Below are 20,076 nucleotides of genomic sequence, written 5' to 3'. Positions count from 1 at the left end.
AAGGCCTTTTCAAAAAGGAAATTTGACAAGTGAAAGATTCTAGGGAACAGATAGCGGTGGTTTCAAATGAAAGATGGGGCTTTTCTAGAAAGGCAGCAGAAATGGGGCCAGCTCTGAAAGTATCTTAAATCAGTAGTTTATAAACTTTAAATGTAAAAGGTTATTTTTTAAAAGCACAGCATCCAAATAAAATAGTGCCCAGAAAAAGCAACTGCTGCAGTGTGCTCAGTACGTGAAACATTGCAACCAGAACTACCGTGATGGCAGGCCGCTGTGGCATCTCAGGTCTGTTTTGCAACTAAACTTTCGATGTAGTCATGGTTTAAGGCAAAGGAAAGGTAATGAACCCAATAAATAGGATGAAGTCATTGCAAATAAAATGTTGGAAATTATCAACATTTCACAGATGAGGAAAAAAGCTATGATTTATTTTATAGCACCTGTAGCACCCTCCCTTTCCTTAATTTCCAAGTTCGTTTGGAAGGGGAAGAGAGCAGTATCCCTATTTAATAGATAAGGAAACTGGCTTATCAGCTTGCCTTCACCAAGAGGCAGAGCCTGGAAGAAAGCCTCAAGCAAGGGCAAACATTTGGAAGAGCCTCAAAATGCTGTCTTCTGTTGTTAGGGGCCAGGACTTCTGAAAGACTAGTTTCAAGTCATGCTGAGTTTCTGATCACTTGTGCATTTACCCAAACATCTCTTCCATCTCTCACAACAAAGCTGGGGGGGATGGACATGAACGCAATCCAGGACAGGGCTAGGACACTCCCAGATCTGTCCCCTTTCTGTAACATGTTACATGTTCCAAGACTAAAAGAATTTCAGAGCCCTTGTATTAAAAATCATTTATTTAGTGATCTGTACATGGGATGAAGCAGGGCCTCATACAGACCTTCAAAAAAAATCAAGTAAAAACATAAATACATATTTTCTTACAAAAAAAATGAGATTTACAAAATATACATACTGCACTTGTCTTACAGGTGTTTTTTTTTTCTTTTTTCTCTCCACATGCACATTATAAAAGACAAAATCTCAAGCCCTGCAAGTCTGAGATCAGATATACTGAAGGATTTGGCTGTTGGGCCCATTGCTCACACCCAGACTACTGGTATGCCTTCAGCCAGCAGTCTGCACCCTCACCCTGAACAGAACATTTTTTTCCCCTCTTTTTTAGTTCCAGACAATTCCCCCCTCCCCACCCCGCCCCCACAAAAAAAAAAAAAAAAAAAAAGAGCAGCCATACGGTGGAGACTTGCTGAAAATCCAGAGTTTCCTATTTTGTCCTTAGGCAAGAATACACACACACACATATATATATTTATAAAAACAACCCTTCAGTGAATATAAAGGTAGAGTAGTATGTAATAAAAAAAAAAATCAACATAAAAATTTAATAGAAAAATCTGTCACATTTCAAAACAAAACCGATGGATTTAATGATTAATTTCTCAGTGTCCTTCCTTCCAAGATGTGACCACTGGAAACTTAAACAGCTGTATTTTAGCTAAAATGAAAGGGCTTCTCCCTTGCAAAAACTCCTTTCTTTTAAAACCAAATCCCAGTCCCCCCCAGTCCCTCCTGCACCATGAGTCATTGTAATGCAGTTCAGGGAATCTGAGGAGCAAGCAAATTGGTCCATCATGAGCCAAAAGTATTCTTCCTGTCCCCAGAAGCCAGCTGTATGTTGACTTTACCTGCAGCAATCTCACTACAAAGCAGGAGAGAAAGCAGGTTTATGGGAAGGAAAGGAAAAAAAAAAGTAGTATCTTTGTGTTACATATTTTAATGGATCTTGTTTTGGCAGGTGCTCTCAGTTACGCTCCTTTCCCTCTAAGTCTTGCATTTCCTTCAGCTTAGAAAAGCAACCCATACTGAACAGTACGAGAACATCCTGCCTCCTCCTTTTTCATAAAAGGAATGTTTATTTCTGTGAGCTCCTCACATCCAAGGGTGAACCTCAACGACTTCTTTTTGTTAGTTTGCCCATAAAAACCGATCCCATGCTTATGCCTTTCTACACAGAAAACACTTTTGTTTCCCCCTTTGTCTCCTAGAACAAAGGCAAGGGGGAAAAGCCTTCTGCTGAAAAGCAACAAGTCATTTCTTTTCAGGGTGTGGAATAGCAACCCCCTCCTTCCCCACAGCAGCAAGAACAACAGACTGAGGGCCGAATTCTCACTTTGAAATTATTAAAACAGGTATCACTGAGGTTAAAAAAAAAAAAAAAAAAAGAGGAACTTGTAAGTTGACAGAACAGAGGCATCTCACCGGCACATGATCTGGGCTGTAGCTGGTTATAGAGTACTCACGTGATTGTTACTCCTTCAAACGTGGAGACAGTAACCTAAGGCTTGGGAGCTGCCCTGCGGGCCGCAGTTTGACCCAAGCAATTTAGAGTTTGGCTACTTCTCGACAGGGGCAGCTCGACACATCAGGCTTCCCCTCCTGCTCATCCGGAGTGAGGCAGGATGGTTTTAGTTGGGCTGGTTTTGCTTTCCTGCACAGGACCTTGGGGGAGAGAGAGGTAAAGGGGACTTCTGGCAGGTGAAGGACTCTCCCACCCCAGCAGCAGCCTCTCTGTGCTCTTCCACTTAGTTGGGCACGAGCACCATTGGACACGGTGCATCTGGTCCCTTATGCAAAGATTTTTTTTAAACCCTCTGGGAGAAGGAAAGTTTTGAAAAGCCTCCCTTCCTCTGTGTTCAGGGAGCTGAGCTGTTGCCTCCTCCCTTCTGCTGAGTATCCCTCTCCTCCGTGTGTGTGCGTGTGCATGTGTGCGCGCCAGGGAGGGCGGGAGGGTCTCATACTGCTGTCTCGCCTTTGCTGCCAGTGCTCAGTCTATGGTAGAAGCGTCGCCAGGACTGAAGGGTTTTGCCAGACCAGATCCAAAAGCCAGTTGTGATACCAACAATCATGGTCATGAGGTACTTGATCATGAAGACTGTGAAGTCTGGGCTCATGGGGGCAAAGTGGCTGGGGCATGGCACAGCATAGGTTTTGCAGGTCTGGAGGAGCCACGTCTTCTCCCATGTGCCACGGAAGGCCTGCTCATAGAAGTAACATGCCAGGACAATGGTGGCAGGTACCGTGTAGAGGACGCTGAAGACCCCAATGCGCACCATAAGCTTCTCCAGTTTCTCCGTCTTGGTGCCATCGTGCTTCATGATGGTGCGGATGCGAAACAGGGACACGAAGCCGGCAAGCAAGAAGGAAGTGCCAATGAACAGGTACACAAACAAGGGTGCCAGCACGAAGCCTCGCAGCGAGTCCACACTGTAGATACCTACGTAACACACCCCACTGAGCACATCCCCGTCCACCTGCCCCATGGCCAATATGGTGATGGTTTTGACAGCGGGCACAGCCCAGGCAGCCAGGTGGAAGTACTGGGAGTTGGCCTCGATGGCCTCATGGCCCCACTTCATGCCAGCAGCCAGGAACCAGGTGAGGGACAGGATGACCCACCAGATGGAGCTAGCCATGCCGAAGAAGTAGAGGATCATGAAGAGAATAGTGCAGCCTTCTTTCTTGGTGCCTTGGGCCACGGTGCGGTAGCCGTCCTCGGAGAAGCGCTCCAGGCACACCACCCGCTCCTCCAGCAAGAATCCCGCTGCGTAGGCCACCGCCACCATGAAGTAGCAGCCCGAAAGGAAGATGATGGGCCGCTCAGGGTAGCTGAAGCGGCGCATGTCCACCAGGTAGGTGAGCACAGTGAAGAGGGTGGAGGCGCAGCAGAGCACAGACCAGACACCCACCCACAGCCGGGCGAATCGCACCTCTGCCTCCTTGAAGTACATGAGCCCATTGGGCCGCGACAGCTCACAGGGGGCTCCGCAGTCCCGTTCCCCCAGGAACCGGTAGCCCAAGTAAGGGGGCACCTTGAGCTGCCGGGGGCAGGAGAAGGAGAAGCCGGAGGCAGGCTGCGGCGGGGTGAGGAAGTCAGGGAGGTAGCCGGCCGTGGGGTGGGCGGTGGCCCCCCGGCCCGCGGCCCCTCCAGGCCCCGGTGGGGCGTCCGATGTGTTCTGCCCCACGCAGATCTCGCCCGCGCCGTGGACGGGAAAGTTCTCGCAGCGGAGCCGCTCCGGCCATTGGAAGCCGAACTTGTTCATGAGGGCCTCGCAGCCCTGGCGGGCCCGCTCACAGAGGGAGCGGCAGGGCGGGATGGCCTGCTCCAGCACGGTGCACACAGGCGCGTACATGGAGCAGAGGAAGAACTTGAGCTCGGCCGAGCACTGCACCTTGACCAGCGGGTAGAACTGGTGCACCTCCAGCCCCGCGTCCTCCTGGTTGGTGTGGCCCAGCAGGTTGGGCAGGATGGTCTGGTTGTAGGCGATATCCGTGCAGAGCGGGATGGAGATGGGCTGGCAGAAGCCGTGGTCCGGCACGGAGATGCCCTTCTCGCCGTGGTACTGGTGGGCCGCCGCGCCCGCCGGGGGGGCCCCCAGCAGGGCGGCCAGCAGCAGGGCGGCCGGGCCCAGGACAGGGCAGCCGCCGGCGGCAGCTGCTCCTCCTCCGGCCCGCATCGCCGGGGGCCCGGGGAGGCCTTCAGAGCCGGGCGGCGCGGCGCCCCAGGGGCATCGGCAGCGCCCGGAGGGCGGCGGCGGAGCGCGGCTCGGCGGCTGCTACCTCGGCTCCGGCGGCGCGGCGGCGGCGGCGCTTCCCCGGCGAAAGTTTCCCGAGCCGCTCTCGCCGGAGTAGGCTCCGCGCGGGCACAAACGGCGGCGACGTCTCTCGCCGGCTCCGCGCAGGGTTACGCGGCGGCGGCGGCGCGGCGCTGGCTGCTCCCCGCCCGGCTGCCGAGTCCCGACGGCGGGGATTTGGGTTGCGGCTAACCGGATTAGCACCGCGCCCGGCTGAGCCGTGTCTTGCACTCGGGGGCTTAAAGAACTTTGAAAATCCAATTACTGCGCGATGCGATGCGATCCTCCCCTCGGCGCCGCTCCCGACGGGCGCCGCCGCGAGCCGCTCGGCCGGGGCAGTCTGTGCGCGCCTCGCCGCTCCGCTCCGCTCCGCCCGCGCCCCGCCGCCACCGCCCGCCCCGCAGCTCCCGGCCCGCGGCCGCGGCGGGTACAAAAAGCCCCATATACGCGCGGGCGCGCCGCCGGGCCACGCCCCCGCCGCCGGCCCCATTCACAAACCGCGCCGGGGGCGGCGCCTCGCGGGGCCCGCCCGCCAATCCCCGGCGCCCGCCCGCCGGTCCCCGCGCCCGCCCGCCAATCCCGCGGCGCGCCGGGGGCGGGGCCCGAGACGCGGCGGAGAAGTTGCGCCCAACTTTTTCCCATCGCCGCCAGGGCAGGGCGGGCCGGGGGCGGCCGGGCGGGGTGGGGTGGGGTGGGGTGGGATGAGATGAGATGGGATCGGATGGGATCGGATGGGTTGGGTTGGGATGGGATGGGATGGGATGGGACGGGATGGGTTGGGATGGGATGGGGGGAGCCGCCCCGGGGCCCCCCGCCCCTCCTCTCTCCTCCCCGCTGCAGGGCACAGCCGGGCGGGGGGGCTCGCTCAGGGTGGCCCGAGCAAACTAAAATTAACTGGCTGCTTTCTGAGCAGGCTTTGAAAATGCAAACAGCTGCCTATGCCCAGAGTTATTAAAAAAAAAAATGCACCGCCCGGGTACGGTTGCAGAATGAGCTGATTGCGTTGTTGGGATGTTCGTGTCTGCACGCCATCGCCTCCCCCAGCGTGGGGAGGTTGATGTGTTATCACAGCATGACCGTTAGTTTTTGCTGGCAGAGTAAATGCTTTATTCATGCAGATCTAAGCTTTAGCTAGGGGAAAGCTGATTTTTTTGAAACGTCCAGTGTTACTGAAGCTAAGAGGAGAAATTTTATATCCCCAGCCATATTGCTGCAAGCCCTTAAAGAGACTCCAAAAGGCTGTAAAAAAGCATCATTTCCTCTATGGAAGCACCCTGCCTGTCTGCAAGAGAAAACGCGTAGGTCAGGGGAGGGATGTTACCGGCCTGCCGAGTGATGTTGACCAGATCTAGAGCTAGACCAGCATGCATTTGCTGGGGACAGAAGTGTGCGTTTTTGCAGCATAGCTGTGTTTTGAAGTGCACCACCAAGCCACGGATTGCTGGAAACATCATGCTTCTGGAAGGCGCAGGCAAGGAGAGAGTCCTGGGCAGCACAGAGGGGGGGGAGTGCTCAACAAAAGCCGTACAATGGTGGCTGCTTTCCCCTTGATGCTGGCCTGCGAGAGCCTGTGGTCAAAGACAGGCTGCGACGGTCTTATCCAATCCACCCCATCCCTCCGTGTGAGGAGAGAGGAACTGTACTATTCAAATGGCTACTTTTATTCCACTCTTGTATTCAGGATTGTGCTCATATTGTGCCTAAGCAAATACACCGGTCTGTACCGGTGCCTGTAAGGCAGTTCAAGAGAGCAGAGTTTGGCTCAGGGAGCTCCAACAGCAGTTGTTGGACAAATGTTTCCCATATCCTCTCCTGCTCATGAACAATGTGTCCTCATACCAGTAAGACCATGGAACTTCAGCTTTTGTTATATTTGTTAAGAGAAGTTGACAATTATAAATGAGCTTACTAAAATAAATTTATTCTTTAAAAGTGGACATGGATTTAAAAATAATGTTCTGCTCTCCAAAATATGTACATGGCAGGACTAGCTACTTGTGCTTGCAACAGTTGCTTCTAGAAAGGAAGTCTTTTCTTCATTCTCAATTATAGCTGTTGGAGGGCGCCTAAGAACTTCAGTTTTTCAGTTTGATCAGGCTCGTTATCTGAATTACTTGCTTTTATACACCTAGTGACTAAGCAGGTTTTTCTGATATGCTTGCCTAAATAACCTCCCATGGTAAAATCTTCCATGAACTTATTTACTGTTATTTTTTTTTATTTTTTTCTCCTCTGGCTGTTAGTAACCTTCAAAAAGATTATTCTTTCTGATTTTTTTTTAATTATTTCCTCACCCCATCTTTCTGTAACACTCCATGAGCTGTTGAGTCATCTATCTTTAATAATCACCTTAGAGCTTCTATTTTTTACTTTGGCTTATACGACTGACTTCATCTGCAAAGCATTTTGTGACATTCACTATGGAAAATGTTAGAGGAAAGGAGATGTTTCACTGGCAGGCAATGAGAATGCAGAGAAAGGAAAGGAGCTGCAAACTTTCTGCCCTGTGCATGGACCATTGTGATTTCTGTATGTAGTGAGACACACTCTGAGCTAATAAAATGGTATTGCAAGAAACTATCAGCAATATGGAGACAGTGACAGAAACTATTCACAGTAAGGAATGTCAGACTAAGTGGCAAGAAATTTACTGGGTATTTATTTACAAGACAGGGCAGATGGCATCAGTGGTTCCCCCTGTTTTCTGCCAGTCCCATTCATTAGAGTGATTGCTGTGAACTGTAGCATGAATGAAAAGATGACTGGGAGCTCTGGTGTGTGCAGTAAAAGCAGTATGACTCCATCACGTTTATGTTGAACGTAACGTAGAATCAGTGAAGCAGAAGGAAAAAAAAAGCAAGCAGAAAAGAAGGAAGGAAAGCTGTATCTTCAGTTATTTCTTAGTGAGATAAGAAGAGAGTAAACTTACTATGTGGAACGACACTGCTAGGACATTTCAGATGGCAGGAATGTACAACAGAATTTACTAAGATGGAGGAAGAAATTCACTTGGGCAAATTCCAGTTTTTTTCATATTTAGACCATTGGGAGAAGGGATACAGTCACTGAGAGAGGGAGCGGCAGTCTCAGAATGGCAGATTGTGGCCTGGGAAAATCTCAGACTGCCAAGTCAGTCTAAGGCATCCTGACAGCTTTCAGCAAACAAGGAAAAAAAAAAAAAAGGCAAAATCCAGGATTCTGAAATGTAGGTTACCCCAGATCATCCAGGGCCTCCTTAAGTAACATCAGTCTTGTTTCAAATGGCGTCAAATTTGTGCTCATCTCCTGTTTTTGCCTCCATCTAAATTCACAAGTTTTAGCCTGCAAAGTTGCTTAAACTTCCTCACAGCAGCAGGGACTGTCATCAGCACATAGGCACAGGCAGCCACCGTTAGGAGGTTATCAGCCACCCAAAACAACTGTGCCACACAGGACTTCACAGACTCTGAGAAATTGTCTATTGCAACCACACAGGAGTTCAAAAGGTTTTCTCAAAAAATCTCCCAGCTGCTGGTGTCCTGAATATCTCACGTTGCCTCTTGTTTGCCACCAATAAACCTTGAAGACCAAAATCCTGGTAAGTCCACAATACCAGAATAACTACAGAGACTCAGACTTTGGTACCAACTCTGGAGCCGTCTGACTACACTGCTCTACATAGCGAGAAATTGTTAGGAACAAACAATTATATGTCTTTTTACACATTTAAAAATAGATCCAGTTTGACTTCCAAGCTAAGTGTGAGTGAGGAGCAGAAATCCTGACATGATGTCTTTTCCTGCTGTTTTAAAGCCTCCTTAAACGTTGCCGGTATCATTTTCCTTGTTTCCTATCCCATCTGATAGAAAACTCTTCCCATGGGGGGAGGGAAATCAAAACAAAACACCCCCTCCCCACCCCGCCAGCCAGTAGTTATTTTGGGTGCCTGAGGGTGAACATTTTCAGATTATCTGCTGCAAGGTTTCCAGTCCTCATTGCCCTCAGAAGAACAAAGGGCAGCGCTTCCACCTTCTCCTTCTGCCCGCTCTGCAGGAACTTGCTGCTGGTGGAGGGCTCTCGCCAGCCCTCCTGCCACCCCGCCCAGATGGAGCCAGCTGAACTGTGAGACTCGCTGAGGTTACATGACTAAATAGCTTCCATGACAATTTCCATCTCAGCCTTCTGAAGCACACTCACATATATTCTTACATGATCAGGCAGGCTGTTGAGCTAAGGACATCAAAATTTGCACTCCCTACAGCTCAGTGGGGAGATGCCAGGAGCCTGGGGGGGAAGTGATGCATGCAAATTCTACGTAACGATTTGCATAATTAGAAATAAAATAAGTTCACAGTATTATATTTGCTTGCATTTTTATCAGTCCAGTAGATTACTCTAAATTGTGTATCGTTTGAGCTCACCAAAGAAGTCTGGTGTTTCTGTAATGAGACAGGAGAGCCTGGTAGTTCACAGGCAGAGCAGGGAAGGGAAGTCCCTGCCCCCCACCATGGAGCCTTAATTTGAAATTAGATTGAAGACATAAGAAACTGATTGAAAAGAGCATATGGGGAGGGCACAGGTGACAAAAGGAAGGGGATACTGCTGGAGGGGATGTGGTTTCCCACAGTGAAAGAGGTAAAAGCTGGTTGCATCATGGATTTGTAAGATAATTATTAGCTTATGAAGTAGTATCCCAAAGGATACAGTGGAAGCTCCACTGCCTTCCACATTTATGATCAAATTGGAGAAAACATTAGGAAACATTCACAAAGATGGACTGTCGGGCTGGTGATTGCTTTCATCTCTGAGATCAATGAATAAGAAAACAAAACCTGAAGTTGGTCAGCTCATGCCCACTCAGCAGCTCAGTGAGGACATCAGTTACGCTTTAACCCTTGCGTGACTCTTTGAATTCCCCTGTTCCTTTAAAGTGGATTTAATCTGTTTTCTCAGTATTTTGGGGTTGCAGAGGCCTTTGGTACAAAACGCAGACAACAACTCTCTCTTTTACATTCCTAATGCAAGGTGCTTTTTTAACAAGACAAATTGTCTGCTAGCAGCAGTATTAGCAGCCAGGGCCTGGCATCACTCTGGGCGCAGTGGTATCACAGGATGAAGAAGGGAAGCTTCCAGTGGCAGGAGGGAAAAAAATGACATTTGTGTCTGTTGTTCCCTGTCCATCAGAGGAGAAGATGCTGCTCTGAGAATCTGGAGGTAACATAGGCACGGGCAAACTTTCTTTTTGGTTCTTTCACTCTTAAAAGGTACTTCTGTTATGGTACAGTGCTTGGACACTTCTGAGACTGCTGTAGCTGATTTTGGCTGATTTTGTGTACTGGGATATGAACGTGCTGAGGGAGCTCCACACGCGGAGGTGCTTGGGACGCAACTGCCCCAGGCTCCCTGGGCCTTCCCGCAGAGGCCACAGGAGTCCCAGCCTCGTGGGTGCTCCAGCTCCCCTGAGCTTCTCCCCTCTTCTGTGAAAAGGACCCACGGGTCTGCAGAGGTCTCGAGCAGAGTCACTGCTTATTTTATAGCCCTAGAAGTATTACAGAGCCAAACAAAACATAAACGCGCCCTTCCCTGCTTACTCTTGCCACCATGGAATGTTTTTCAGAGTTTGGCAAGTGTCTTTGTGGTCCAAGCTCCCCTTCCCAGAGCTGTATTCCTCCAGACCTCTCTTCCACATCAGAGATCTGCTTTTTCTAATTTTTTCTTGGCTGCGAGCCAATTTCCTTGAACTAGCCTGGGTGCTCTGTCAGTCATCCCTTTTCCTCCAAAATGCAGCAATTTTGTTCCTTTTGTGTAATTCCCCTCTCTATAAATCCCCCCTCGGTTTCTGAGGCCAGAGACAAGTGCTAACACCTGATTTCTGTGTCCTTCTTGAAAGAACAGCACAGTTACAAAGCCCAGCTGTCTGCAGAAAAAATAGAAGCCCAGTTCTTGCTTCAGCCAGCTGATTCCGCATAGCTCTGCCATTTGTGTAGCTGCCATTAAGGTGACTGAAATCTCTTATCCAGGAGCTTTTCTGAACCTGCCTCTAGCTGACTGAGGTACGTAACGCACAATTTAATGAAAAACAGCCATGTTCCTCAAGTTTATACATAAATTTCCCATCTCATTGCAGATGGTGCCACAGTATTTGTGACCACTTGAATTATATTTCGCTTCCAGCTGCTCCAGGTTGGTGCGGGTTTAGCGGCTGGCTGCTCTGATCACTTTCCTGTTGATACCCGTTGATTGTGAGGAATGCAGCAGTGCAATGTATTGTGCTACATTGTTGTCATTTATGCCCAGCCTTGTTTTGTCTTTTTATAGTCCCATTTATTTGAGATCGTATTTTAAACTCTTCAATGCGGAGGCTGAGGGCTTGCACTTGTCCTGTTTGTGTTAACGGGAAATGTTTCACTTGTTTCAATGGAAACAGAGCCAAGGCCTCGAATTCTGTTTAAGTAGGAAGGAGAATCGGATTTAGCCCAAAATAAGAAATGGGAAAGAGCCATTACATCGCTCAGTCCCTGCTTTAATAACTGCTAGTGGTTTAACTAGTCTAGTTTTAAATACTTTGAATAATGGGAGCTCTGCTATTTCTCGTGGGATGTGATTCTGCCATCTAACAATCATGTTGGCAGGAAGCCACTGCCTGATGTTCAAACAAATGGTTTATCTTTGCTAGATTAAGGCCCGCTAAAGATGAGTGCAGCCTCCAGAAACACCGCGTTGTTTCCAAAGCTTAGAAAACAAGGGAAGAAGAGATGTTATTCAATACAGAATTTGCCAGATGTCTAAAGAGGCTAAGGAATTCCTAAGCCTCTGTTTACAAAATCCTCTCTCCTCCTCCCATGAATGCTTAAATTACAAATCACTGCTACTATCCTATGTTTAGGGTGAAATTTCCTTAACTGACTTCACTTCCAAAATGAGGTTGGAAAAAGAAACAAACGTTTTAATTACTTTTATTTTCTCTCTTCCTTGTGGACTTGCACAAATTAACCCTCTCGCTTCGCAAGTACAGATACACTGTTAAGCAGAATTGTTTCCTCCTTTGGTTTCAGTTGTGCCCTGGGGACCCTCTTGCCGAGGTGGCTCCCTGCTGTGAGGGAAGGTGAGGCTCTGCTGCCTGGGCTTCTGCCCACTGCAGCCCCCCAAGCCTTGGAGATGGGCCCCAGCGCAGAGCGCTGCTCTGTGCAGAACATTTCCCTTGCCCTGCGAGCCCCGGGGAGCAGTGATCCCAAGTGCGTTTCAGCGAAGCAGCGCTGTTAAGGAAAAGGGACAGAGTGTAACAGACAGCTCTCCTGAGAAACTGGTGCTGTGAGGACCAGCATCTTGCGCTTTTCTTTGCCTTTTCTTTTAATCAGGCATTTCCAAACTGTAATTCCTCTCTCGGTGTCAACCTGCATTGACTGAAGCTGCTTTTTTGCTGGGAACAATAGTACTGAATGGCGCTGGAGATACCACACTGATCTCCTTCCCTGGAAGGAGGGGAACCAGAAAGCAGCACTTTAAATAAGCTCCCTCCTCATGGAGTCTCTGAAGGGAATGAGGGCCCATTTTCTTAATTACATGTTCATTAGTATGTTTAGTGCTCTCCTCCCTCTCTTCCCCCAGCCCTGCCACCTGGGAGTTCCTACTATGTTACTGGAAAGCCACAGAGGTTTATTTAAATACCACATAGTCAGATGGGAATGAAAAGCTATGAAGCTTCCCCTCTTTAATACTTCTTGAAATTATTTATGGGCTATGCTTCTTGCCTACGTAGAAGGTGCCTTCTGAGATTCCTGCAAGTCAATGCAGAAATAGCTGTTTGAATTGAGCAATAATTAGAAGCATATGGAGCAAAGCAAAGCATCAGAGAAATCCCATTCTGCTAAAGAAACACTGCTGTCTGAAATAGATTTCAGCTGCATGTAACATTTTCTCATATGGGCTGAAAAGAAATAACATCATGTGTCTGGTTTGCACCTACCAAAGCTGGGAAATTCAAAGTAACGTCTGAAATTCTGCTCTGAATTTAGTCTAATATTGCAAGGCATTTGCAGCCCCTGTGTTTTCCTGGACCATAGTTACAATTTCTTTTCTTTTATTTTTTTTCTCTAGACTTCAGAACAATGGAGATTCAACTTTTTCCTGGTGAATGTGTGTATATCTGTATCTAGTATTTTTCTCTCAATTGTTGCATTTTTTTTAAAAAGGTTTAAAACACTATGGGAATGTACATGGCTGAGGACATGGTTACGATCTTTTGTAATCCACAGGCTCAGTCTGGGGAGGTACTCAGAGCTCTCAAATCCTAATTTGCTGCCAAATTCTTAAGTGCTTGATGTGGTAGACTGTTTCACTCCTGACTTCTAAAAATAGCAGGTCCTGCTCTCATTGCTCCCACAGATCATCCCTTTGAGTTAGAGATAACTGCAAACTCTCAGCCCCTTCAGGGGAGACGTACAGCACCCAAGCTCAGGTTTTAACTCTGTATTTCTCATTTGCTTTGTTCGCACAAGTGGAACTGAACTCAGTTTGCTTTGGGACTCCTACAGTACCTCATTGTTAGCATGAGATGATTTTCTTTTGACAACTCTAACTTACTGACCTGATACCTAGCCCTAAAAGCATGTTTTGGTCAGCTGCTACACGTGTACAGTAAAGCTATGGTTTTAGTGACCAACTCATTCGTGTTTATTCTGTTTTTCAAGAGGGAGGAAACCACACCACAATATGCTAGAGTATCCACTAGCCATTGTAAAAAACAGGAGTGTTTTAAAATTATAAGGACACAAGATGTTTCTGAAAGCGTAAATACTGTAGGACTCCAAAATGTTCAAAATCTGTGCTGCTCAAGATTTTTTTTACAAATGGGTTTGATGGTTTTGCCTGGAGTGGAAGTTACAACTCACAGAAAAAAAAAATAAATCAGGTTCTGAAGAAAATGTGCAACAGTGGCAGGTTAATGCTTTCTTCCCAAGGTGAGCTAGGGGCCTTGTAACCTTGCGGTGTCTGGCCGCACGTGCTGGTGTCCTGAGGAGCAAGAATCAAGGCAAGATCTGCAGTGTGCCAAGTGGTGCTCAGAGCATGGTTGGTGGCACTCTCCTGCTTGCCCCTGTGCCCCAGGCCTGTGCTGCCGTAGGCGCAGCATTTTGCCTGGGGAAAACTGAAATTCCAGCTGCTGATTGCTATGAAAGTACAGTTGCAGAAGCAGAGACATTAGTGCTGGTGTCTTTGCCAAACTCCTACCAGTTTATTTTTTGTAAAGGCTGTTGTGGGGCTGTATAACACAGGAAGAGGAGGGCTGAGATGAAAATAACAAGTTTCTGGGCAAAGCAGATGAGTCCTCCTGCAGCATTTCAGAGTTGTCCCACACAGTGCACTGGTGGTGGAGTGCAAATCCTGGAGACCTCCTGTGGATGCTGATGGCATTTTGTTAAGGTTGGGGATCTGTGGTCTGGTGCTTCAAATGGGAATTTGAAGGGGAGCCCCATCTCTGGGTGGCACAGTCAGCGTAGTGCCCGTGGCTCCTGGGTAGGGAGACAACAGGCCTCTGATATGTGGTGGTGTTATTATTGTTGCTGTTATCTACGTGCAGTGTGATCCTTCCTGCTTTCGTAGACCTAACAATAAAGACATTTTTTGCCCAGCGAAATTTCTTCATGCAAAGTCTCGCTGTGGTAGAGAAGGGCGCTGTCATGAAGCAGGCTGCGGAAGGCCGGGCGGCTGAAGAGGTTGCTGTCCCCAGCCCATCCTGCCCCGTGCCCCGCGACCCCTGCCTCCAGCACAAGGACACAGGCGAGGCTCAGAGCCCTTGGAGGGAGGGGCCCAGCTGGTAGCCTGCTGTATTTGGGCGCTTCACAATTGGCACGGCTCAGCTTCACTCCATCAGCCTGCAACCCCAGTGGTTCCTGGAGCAATGGTACTTTTTGGCCCAGGCATCCCTGCATGAGGGGCAGCAGTGCTGACAGTGGCAGGGCTGCACGAAGGGCTGAGAGTTGCTACAGCCGTCTGATTTCATCGGTGTGTGTGACTCTACACTCCCCCTGACCGCAAGGGTCAGCTCCTTAGGAGTAAAGTCTATAGGAGTTGCTGTTGGGATGTTATGCAGATACTGTGAGTTTGAGCTCTCTGAAAAAACCTGAGCAGCTGCATAACATCTAGTCCCCAGCTTTCAAGTTGGCTATCTGAAAGCTGGGTTTTGTTTGTTTGTTTTTTAAAGCAGGGCTGGTTCTCCCTTTAAGATGCTCTCAGATTCTGGGTACCTACCACGAGGGACAGAGGGGCGTGGAGGAGTCCCAGGCTGCTTCTGAGCTTCTTCAGGGGCACCGAGCCACCCCGGGGAAGCTGCTCACGAGCTGGAACTGAAGGTGGGCAGCTGGGAACCAGCGGAAGTGGTATTTTGCTAGATGGATTCCCTGGGGTCAAAGGGCTTGTTTCCTAACAGGGCCAGCTAAAAACAAAATCCCTGAACCAGTATGAGGGTTATATGAAACTTCATTATTGCTTTTGTTCATCTTTAAAAGTATTGATCTGATTATGAATGCCCTTTAAACTATATTTTTATCAAAATCACTTTTGAAAATAATTGTTGAAATTTTTTAAAGAAAATTAAATTTATTGGTGGTATTTAAGGTAATCTCTTTTTCAAACATGATAAAAAACAGTACTTGGGGTGGGAGCTCCTGTGGAAGCATTGTATGTGTGTGGGGATGACCCAAAATGTAAATAATCCCAACATTTTCGTCTGAAAATACTTGAAAAAAGGATTTTTCAGGAGTACATGACATTCTTTTCCTATTCGTGAGCATACAGTTAAAAGAAAAATCAGGTCCATTTTTAATGCAAAAATACCAAGTGTTTATAAACAGAAGCAAAAACAAAAGCTTTGTTTTTTATACCCAAATTGTATAGCCAATGAGCACAGGCACCCCCTTGACTCCAGGAGGAATTAGTCACTTGCATAATCAAGCCTGGGGAGCTCATTTTGTCATGCTCAAAGGGCCACAGTGGTGCAACAGTAGGGGTGGAGGGATCAGCAAGCACCAACAATGAATTCCCTTCATTTTTCCAATTTAAGGCCTGAGCAGAGGAAATGCAAAGCTTTTCTTTTTCTCTCTTTTTTTTTTTTCCCAGGGGTAGATGAAAAGAGTGAGGCAGTAAAGGAGCCAGGTTGACACCTGTATCTGTGACAGCTCAGGCAAGGGAAATAGTGGGAAGGAATCTGCTGGCAGCAATTTGAAACTGTACCCCTTCCTGCCTTGGACGCTTTGACGGATGGCGCAGCTTTGTGCAGCCATATGGTCGAACATCTTGAAGGGCCAGCGCGGAGGTGCTGGTGCCAGCGCTGGGAAGGGGAACCAAGTCATTAGCGGCAAGCAGGTCTCCGAGGAGAGGAGCCGTTAATTCATAACCTTCCCTCGAGGCTCACTGTCCTCTCGGCGCAGCACAGGGGGAAGGTGAGGTCCAGCGGCACCGAGGAGCCGTGCAGTTACACGGACAGGCTTCGTGCTCGGGGCGCAGCGCGTCCTGTGTGGGGAGCGTGCCGTGCAGTAATATGGGGGAGACCAAAGGACTCCCTCGTCAGCATTTCCCTCTTTACTCACCTCCCTCCCTCTTTTTATTCATCCCAAAATAACATTTGGCTTCGTTACAAACCGTCCCATCGGTTTCTCCCTGCGGAGGAGCAGCACCGGCAGGACACAGCTCACGCAGGCAGTGCTGCAGCTTGGAGTCAAGGAGAGCAGAGCTCCCCGGCCCGGGCCCCTGCCCGTGCTGCCGCCAAGTAATGGAAAGCATAAAGCAGCACCAGGGCCAGCAAGATAAGAGCTGTAATGACCGCTACGGGTTCCCGCTTTCCCTTTTATTGCTTGGTACGTTACATTTGTTTCCAGCAGAGGAGAGTTGCTGTGTGAGTGGCTATGCTGGTTGCATTGGGCTGAGCTCCCTACATGGTTATTTGGATGGACTCCAGGGACAGAGCTACACTTCCCCTTAATAAGCTCCTCGCACCACATTAAAGATAAAAGGGGAAGGGAAATATTTATATTCTGACAAAGCAGCTCTTCCCTTCAGGCTCTTGTTTTATTTATTAGCTTGCTCTGTCCCTCTTCTGCAGTTTTTTCTCTGTTCCAATGCCTGTGCTCTCTTTTTCTCCTTTATTCACTAATTTCATCCCTGGGAGACAGTGACAGTGAAACTTAAGAATTGCTGTCCAAGACATCAGATTCGAATTGTATAATTCCCAGCTGATAACTACAGCTCTCCCCCCATCTGTGTTTTTAGCACAGAGTAGTGATTTATAGCGTTTGAACAATTGAATATATTACATCTGGCTTGCTCCAATTGCTTTTAGATGAAACTGTAGAAATGGGGTGAGTTGGATTTTTGATGGTTGTTGTTGTTTGTTTTTTATACATTGCAACACAGCTGCTGAATATCCTCCCTTGTTTGTGTAGGCAATGGAAACCACTATCGTTCTTCTCTGTAGAAGCCCTTACCGAGGCATGACACAGCTACACTGAGACCTTTCTAACCTCATTCATCAAACACTTCCTTCCCTCTGAGGCCTTATCCCTGGGGACTATTCATTTCCTTCAACTAATACACCACGTGAAAGGAATCTTGGGTAGATTCTTGTGTCTGCGTCTAGCTCTGAATTTGTATAAAGGTTCAAGAAAACACAAAGAATGATACTAATCCATGCAATATATAGTATTCCCTATACGTGCTTGCTTTTGCTGCTTCTCATACCTTGCAGAAAATCATGTACTAGCTTAAAGTGTCAGGGGACACCAGAGCCTGTGTTATAATTATTTTTAGAGCTGTATTGTCTTGCTGCAATCAAGTAGCTCTCCTGAGCGTGAAGCATCCAAATGAGAGAGTTGGTGCCCAGAAGCATCACCTCGCTGACATTGTCACGTTGCTGCCCGTTGTCATAGAATTGCAGAGCATCTGTGAAGGACAGCCTTTGCACCACCGTGTTTAAGGATGTTTGCTGCAAACTGATGAATGAATCCCTCGCAGCTGGCTAGGGGAGCAGGCTTGTTTTTTACCATTCACAGTCCCAAACAAAAAAGTGCCAGGGCTCTGTTTCCAGACTGATCAGGAAGGCAAAGGAATTTGTTAATTGATTTTTCTCTCTCCCTATCAATTAATGAAGCCCATCAAGGGAGATGTGTGCTCTTTTCTCTTAGTTAATTAATCCCTTTCCTTTATCTTCACAAATAACAGCAATAAAGCAATTAGCAAAGGATTTACAGGGTGTGGAGCAGTGAGAGATTCCTCTGGCCCCTCTGCAGCTCAAGCTGTTCAGTGTGGCTGCAATTCAGGCTCTGTCTAAGGGGATTTGTGTTCCCCACCTTCTGTGGTGTGGCTGCTGAAAGCCTGGCCTCCTCAAGATGTGAAATCCCATCTTGCTCTCCCCTAAGGGAGAGTTAACAACTTCGGTGCCAGTCCTCAGCAAAGGCCAGTGCTGGGACAGCAGTGCCAGCATTTAAAAATGATGGGCACTGTGACACCACCGTCCCTGCAGCCACTGAGCCTGTGGCTCCCAGGGAGGCTGCAGTGGGGTAGGGGGTGCTGGGCCACCCCAGCCCCTTGCTCCTTATAGAAGGGCAGCCCCTCCACATCTCTCCCTTCTCCTGGCCCAGCCCATACAAGAAGCCCTCAGAAAATGAACCTACCTAAGCCGTGATGCTGCAGGATGGGAGCAACAGGAGGAGGGAGTTGACTTCTGTGCTCTGTGACAGTGAGGTGTTAAATGGGTTTTGCTGTTTTGCCCAGCTGTTTGGGCTCACCTGAACAGCTGACCCCAAACTGCCCGACATGGCTGCCTTGATGGTGGATGCCCTTTGCAGAAGTGGCTGCAACTGCACGGCGTGGGGAGAGCGCTGGCAGAGAGCAGTGCCTCTGTACAGGATATTCATGCCTGTGACAGAGCATCTGGCCCTGTGCTTGGCTGCTCACATTAGCTTCTGCCAGCGGCTCTCCTGGCTGGTTCCCTTCTGACTCACCTCTTTGTACCTGCCCACACTTTTCTTCTCTCCTGGTGTGCAGGTGAGTCCTGTCATTTGACCATGGCAGGACTGCTGGGTGGAGAACAGCAAGAAATGTGCAGCGTCCAGCATCTGGCAAGGAAAGGGGCATTTCTGATTCTTTCTATTTTGAAATGTTTGTATGATGGGCGAGTAAGCTAAGTCAAGACTCAAAGATTTCAAGCATTATTTAGACAGGTTTGAGAAACGAGCTTATCATTGCTTTTCCATATGCACATGTGTGGTGTGAGCCGATTCTGCCCGCTTTCCCGCATGCCTCTGCACAGGGCTTGGCACGGAGGGTGTAAAAGTTCACCCTGCACTAGGGAGCACAGCGTGCTTGACTGGTTTGGGTCATTTCATGCTTCCACACAGTAATTTCTTGTCCTTTGCCCTTAAATGTTATTACCAAAGAGTAAGTTCATTGATAATAACCCATTTAAGGAAAGCTTTGCAGGGTGTTTCTCTTTGCCTGCTATTTAAGCAATTTGCCAGCACATGAGAGCGAGCAGCAGATCCTGAGGCACTGCAGCAAGAAGCATCCGTGTGTTCAGCGTGTGTTCAGCCTCCTCCCTCCTGCCCACAGCTCCCCCTCTGCCTTCTCATTAGCAGCAGCAGTGTGTTGCTGGAAGGCCCATCTCCACCCTTTTTCTGGAGGCTCAAAGAGCTGGAAATGAAAATCTCCCTTTTTCGTGCTCCAAGCTATGAAAAGTGGGTTCCCCAGGTGGCTTGGTGGCCTGGGAAACGCGGCAGAGCAGCACAGAGGAGAGTGGGTCAGAGAAGTTTGCCCCAGCAAAGAGATGTGGCAGGGCTGGCAAATACTTGGTTGACCCTCAGCCTCCTGTTACCACCCCAGCTGGCCCAGTTAGCTCTGTGCTGGTTTTGTCTGCCCCGCAGGCTTTGTGAACTGCCCAAAATCGGCGAGGGGAAGAGCTGGAGATATCTAGGAAGCATTTTCTGCTCTAAGAGCACTGGGCTGCTTCATCAGTCCAAATTCCCATCTCTAACATAAGCTCCACAGGAAAACTTTCTGATAGAGTGCACTTTATTTTAACTACGTGTCCGCTAAATATATCTGACTTGGGTTGATCCTTCTGTTACTGGGAGGAAGTGCCTTGGTTTTTTTCTGTCTACCTTGTAGCTTGCTCACCTCTGCCATGCCTATCTCCATTTAGAAATGTAAACTTGGTGTGCCACTATCGAGTGACAGTGAAGAGATGTGGATGTTCTGTGTGACAGAGTGTATATAGCAGATGCATATTTGTCCTGAAGGTGACTTGCAATGTTTCATCCCAAGGGAAAGAAGAATGACCTTTAGTCTGTCTGGATATTTTACAGTCTGTCCTTCCTTTTCTGTTTCCTGTGAGGTTAAAGACCTGCTGGTGATGATTAAAAGTACTGTAGTTCCTTCTCTCTCTAAATAGTTTTTTGAGTTATTT

The 20,076-nt window shown here is 48.5% G+C and overlaps 1 protein-coding gene across 1 annotated transcript; it reads right to left on the bottom strand.

Moving 5' to 3' along the window:
• Positions 1-803: 803 nt before the first annotated feature.
• FZD7 (frizzled class receptor 7) lies at positions 804-4,526 on the bottom strand. Its single transcript, XM_035568633.2, has one exon. It carries the CDS (start codon positions 4,524-4,526, stop codon positions 2,805-2,807), a length of 1,722 nt encoding a protein of 573 aa, XP_035424526.1. The 3' UTR covers positions 804-2,804.
• Positions 4,527-20,076: the final 15,550 nt, after the last annotated feature.

This window comes from Cygnus atratus, chromosome 6 (assembly GCF_013377495.2).
Source record: "Cygnus atratus isolate AKBS03 ecotype Queensland, Australia chromosome 6, CAtr_DNAZoo_HiC_assembly, whole genome shotgun sequence".
Taxonomy (NCBI): Eukaryota; Metazoa; Chordata; class Aves; order Anseriformes; family Anatidae; genus Cygnus; species Cygnus atratus.
Note: the sequence above shows the minus strand (reverse complement) of the source record. Positions and strands in the feature narration are given on the sequence as shown.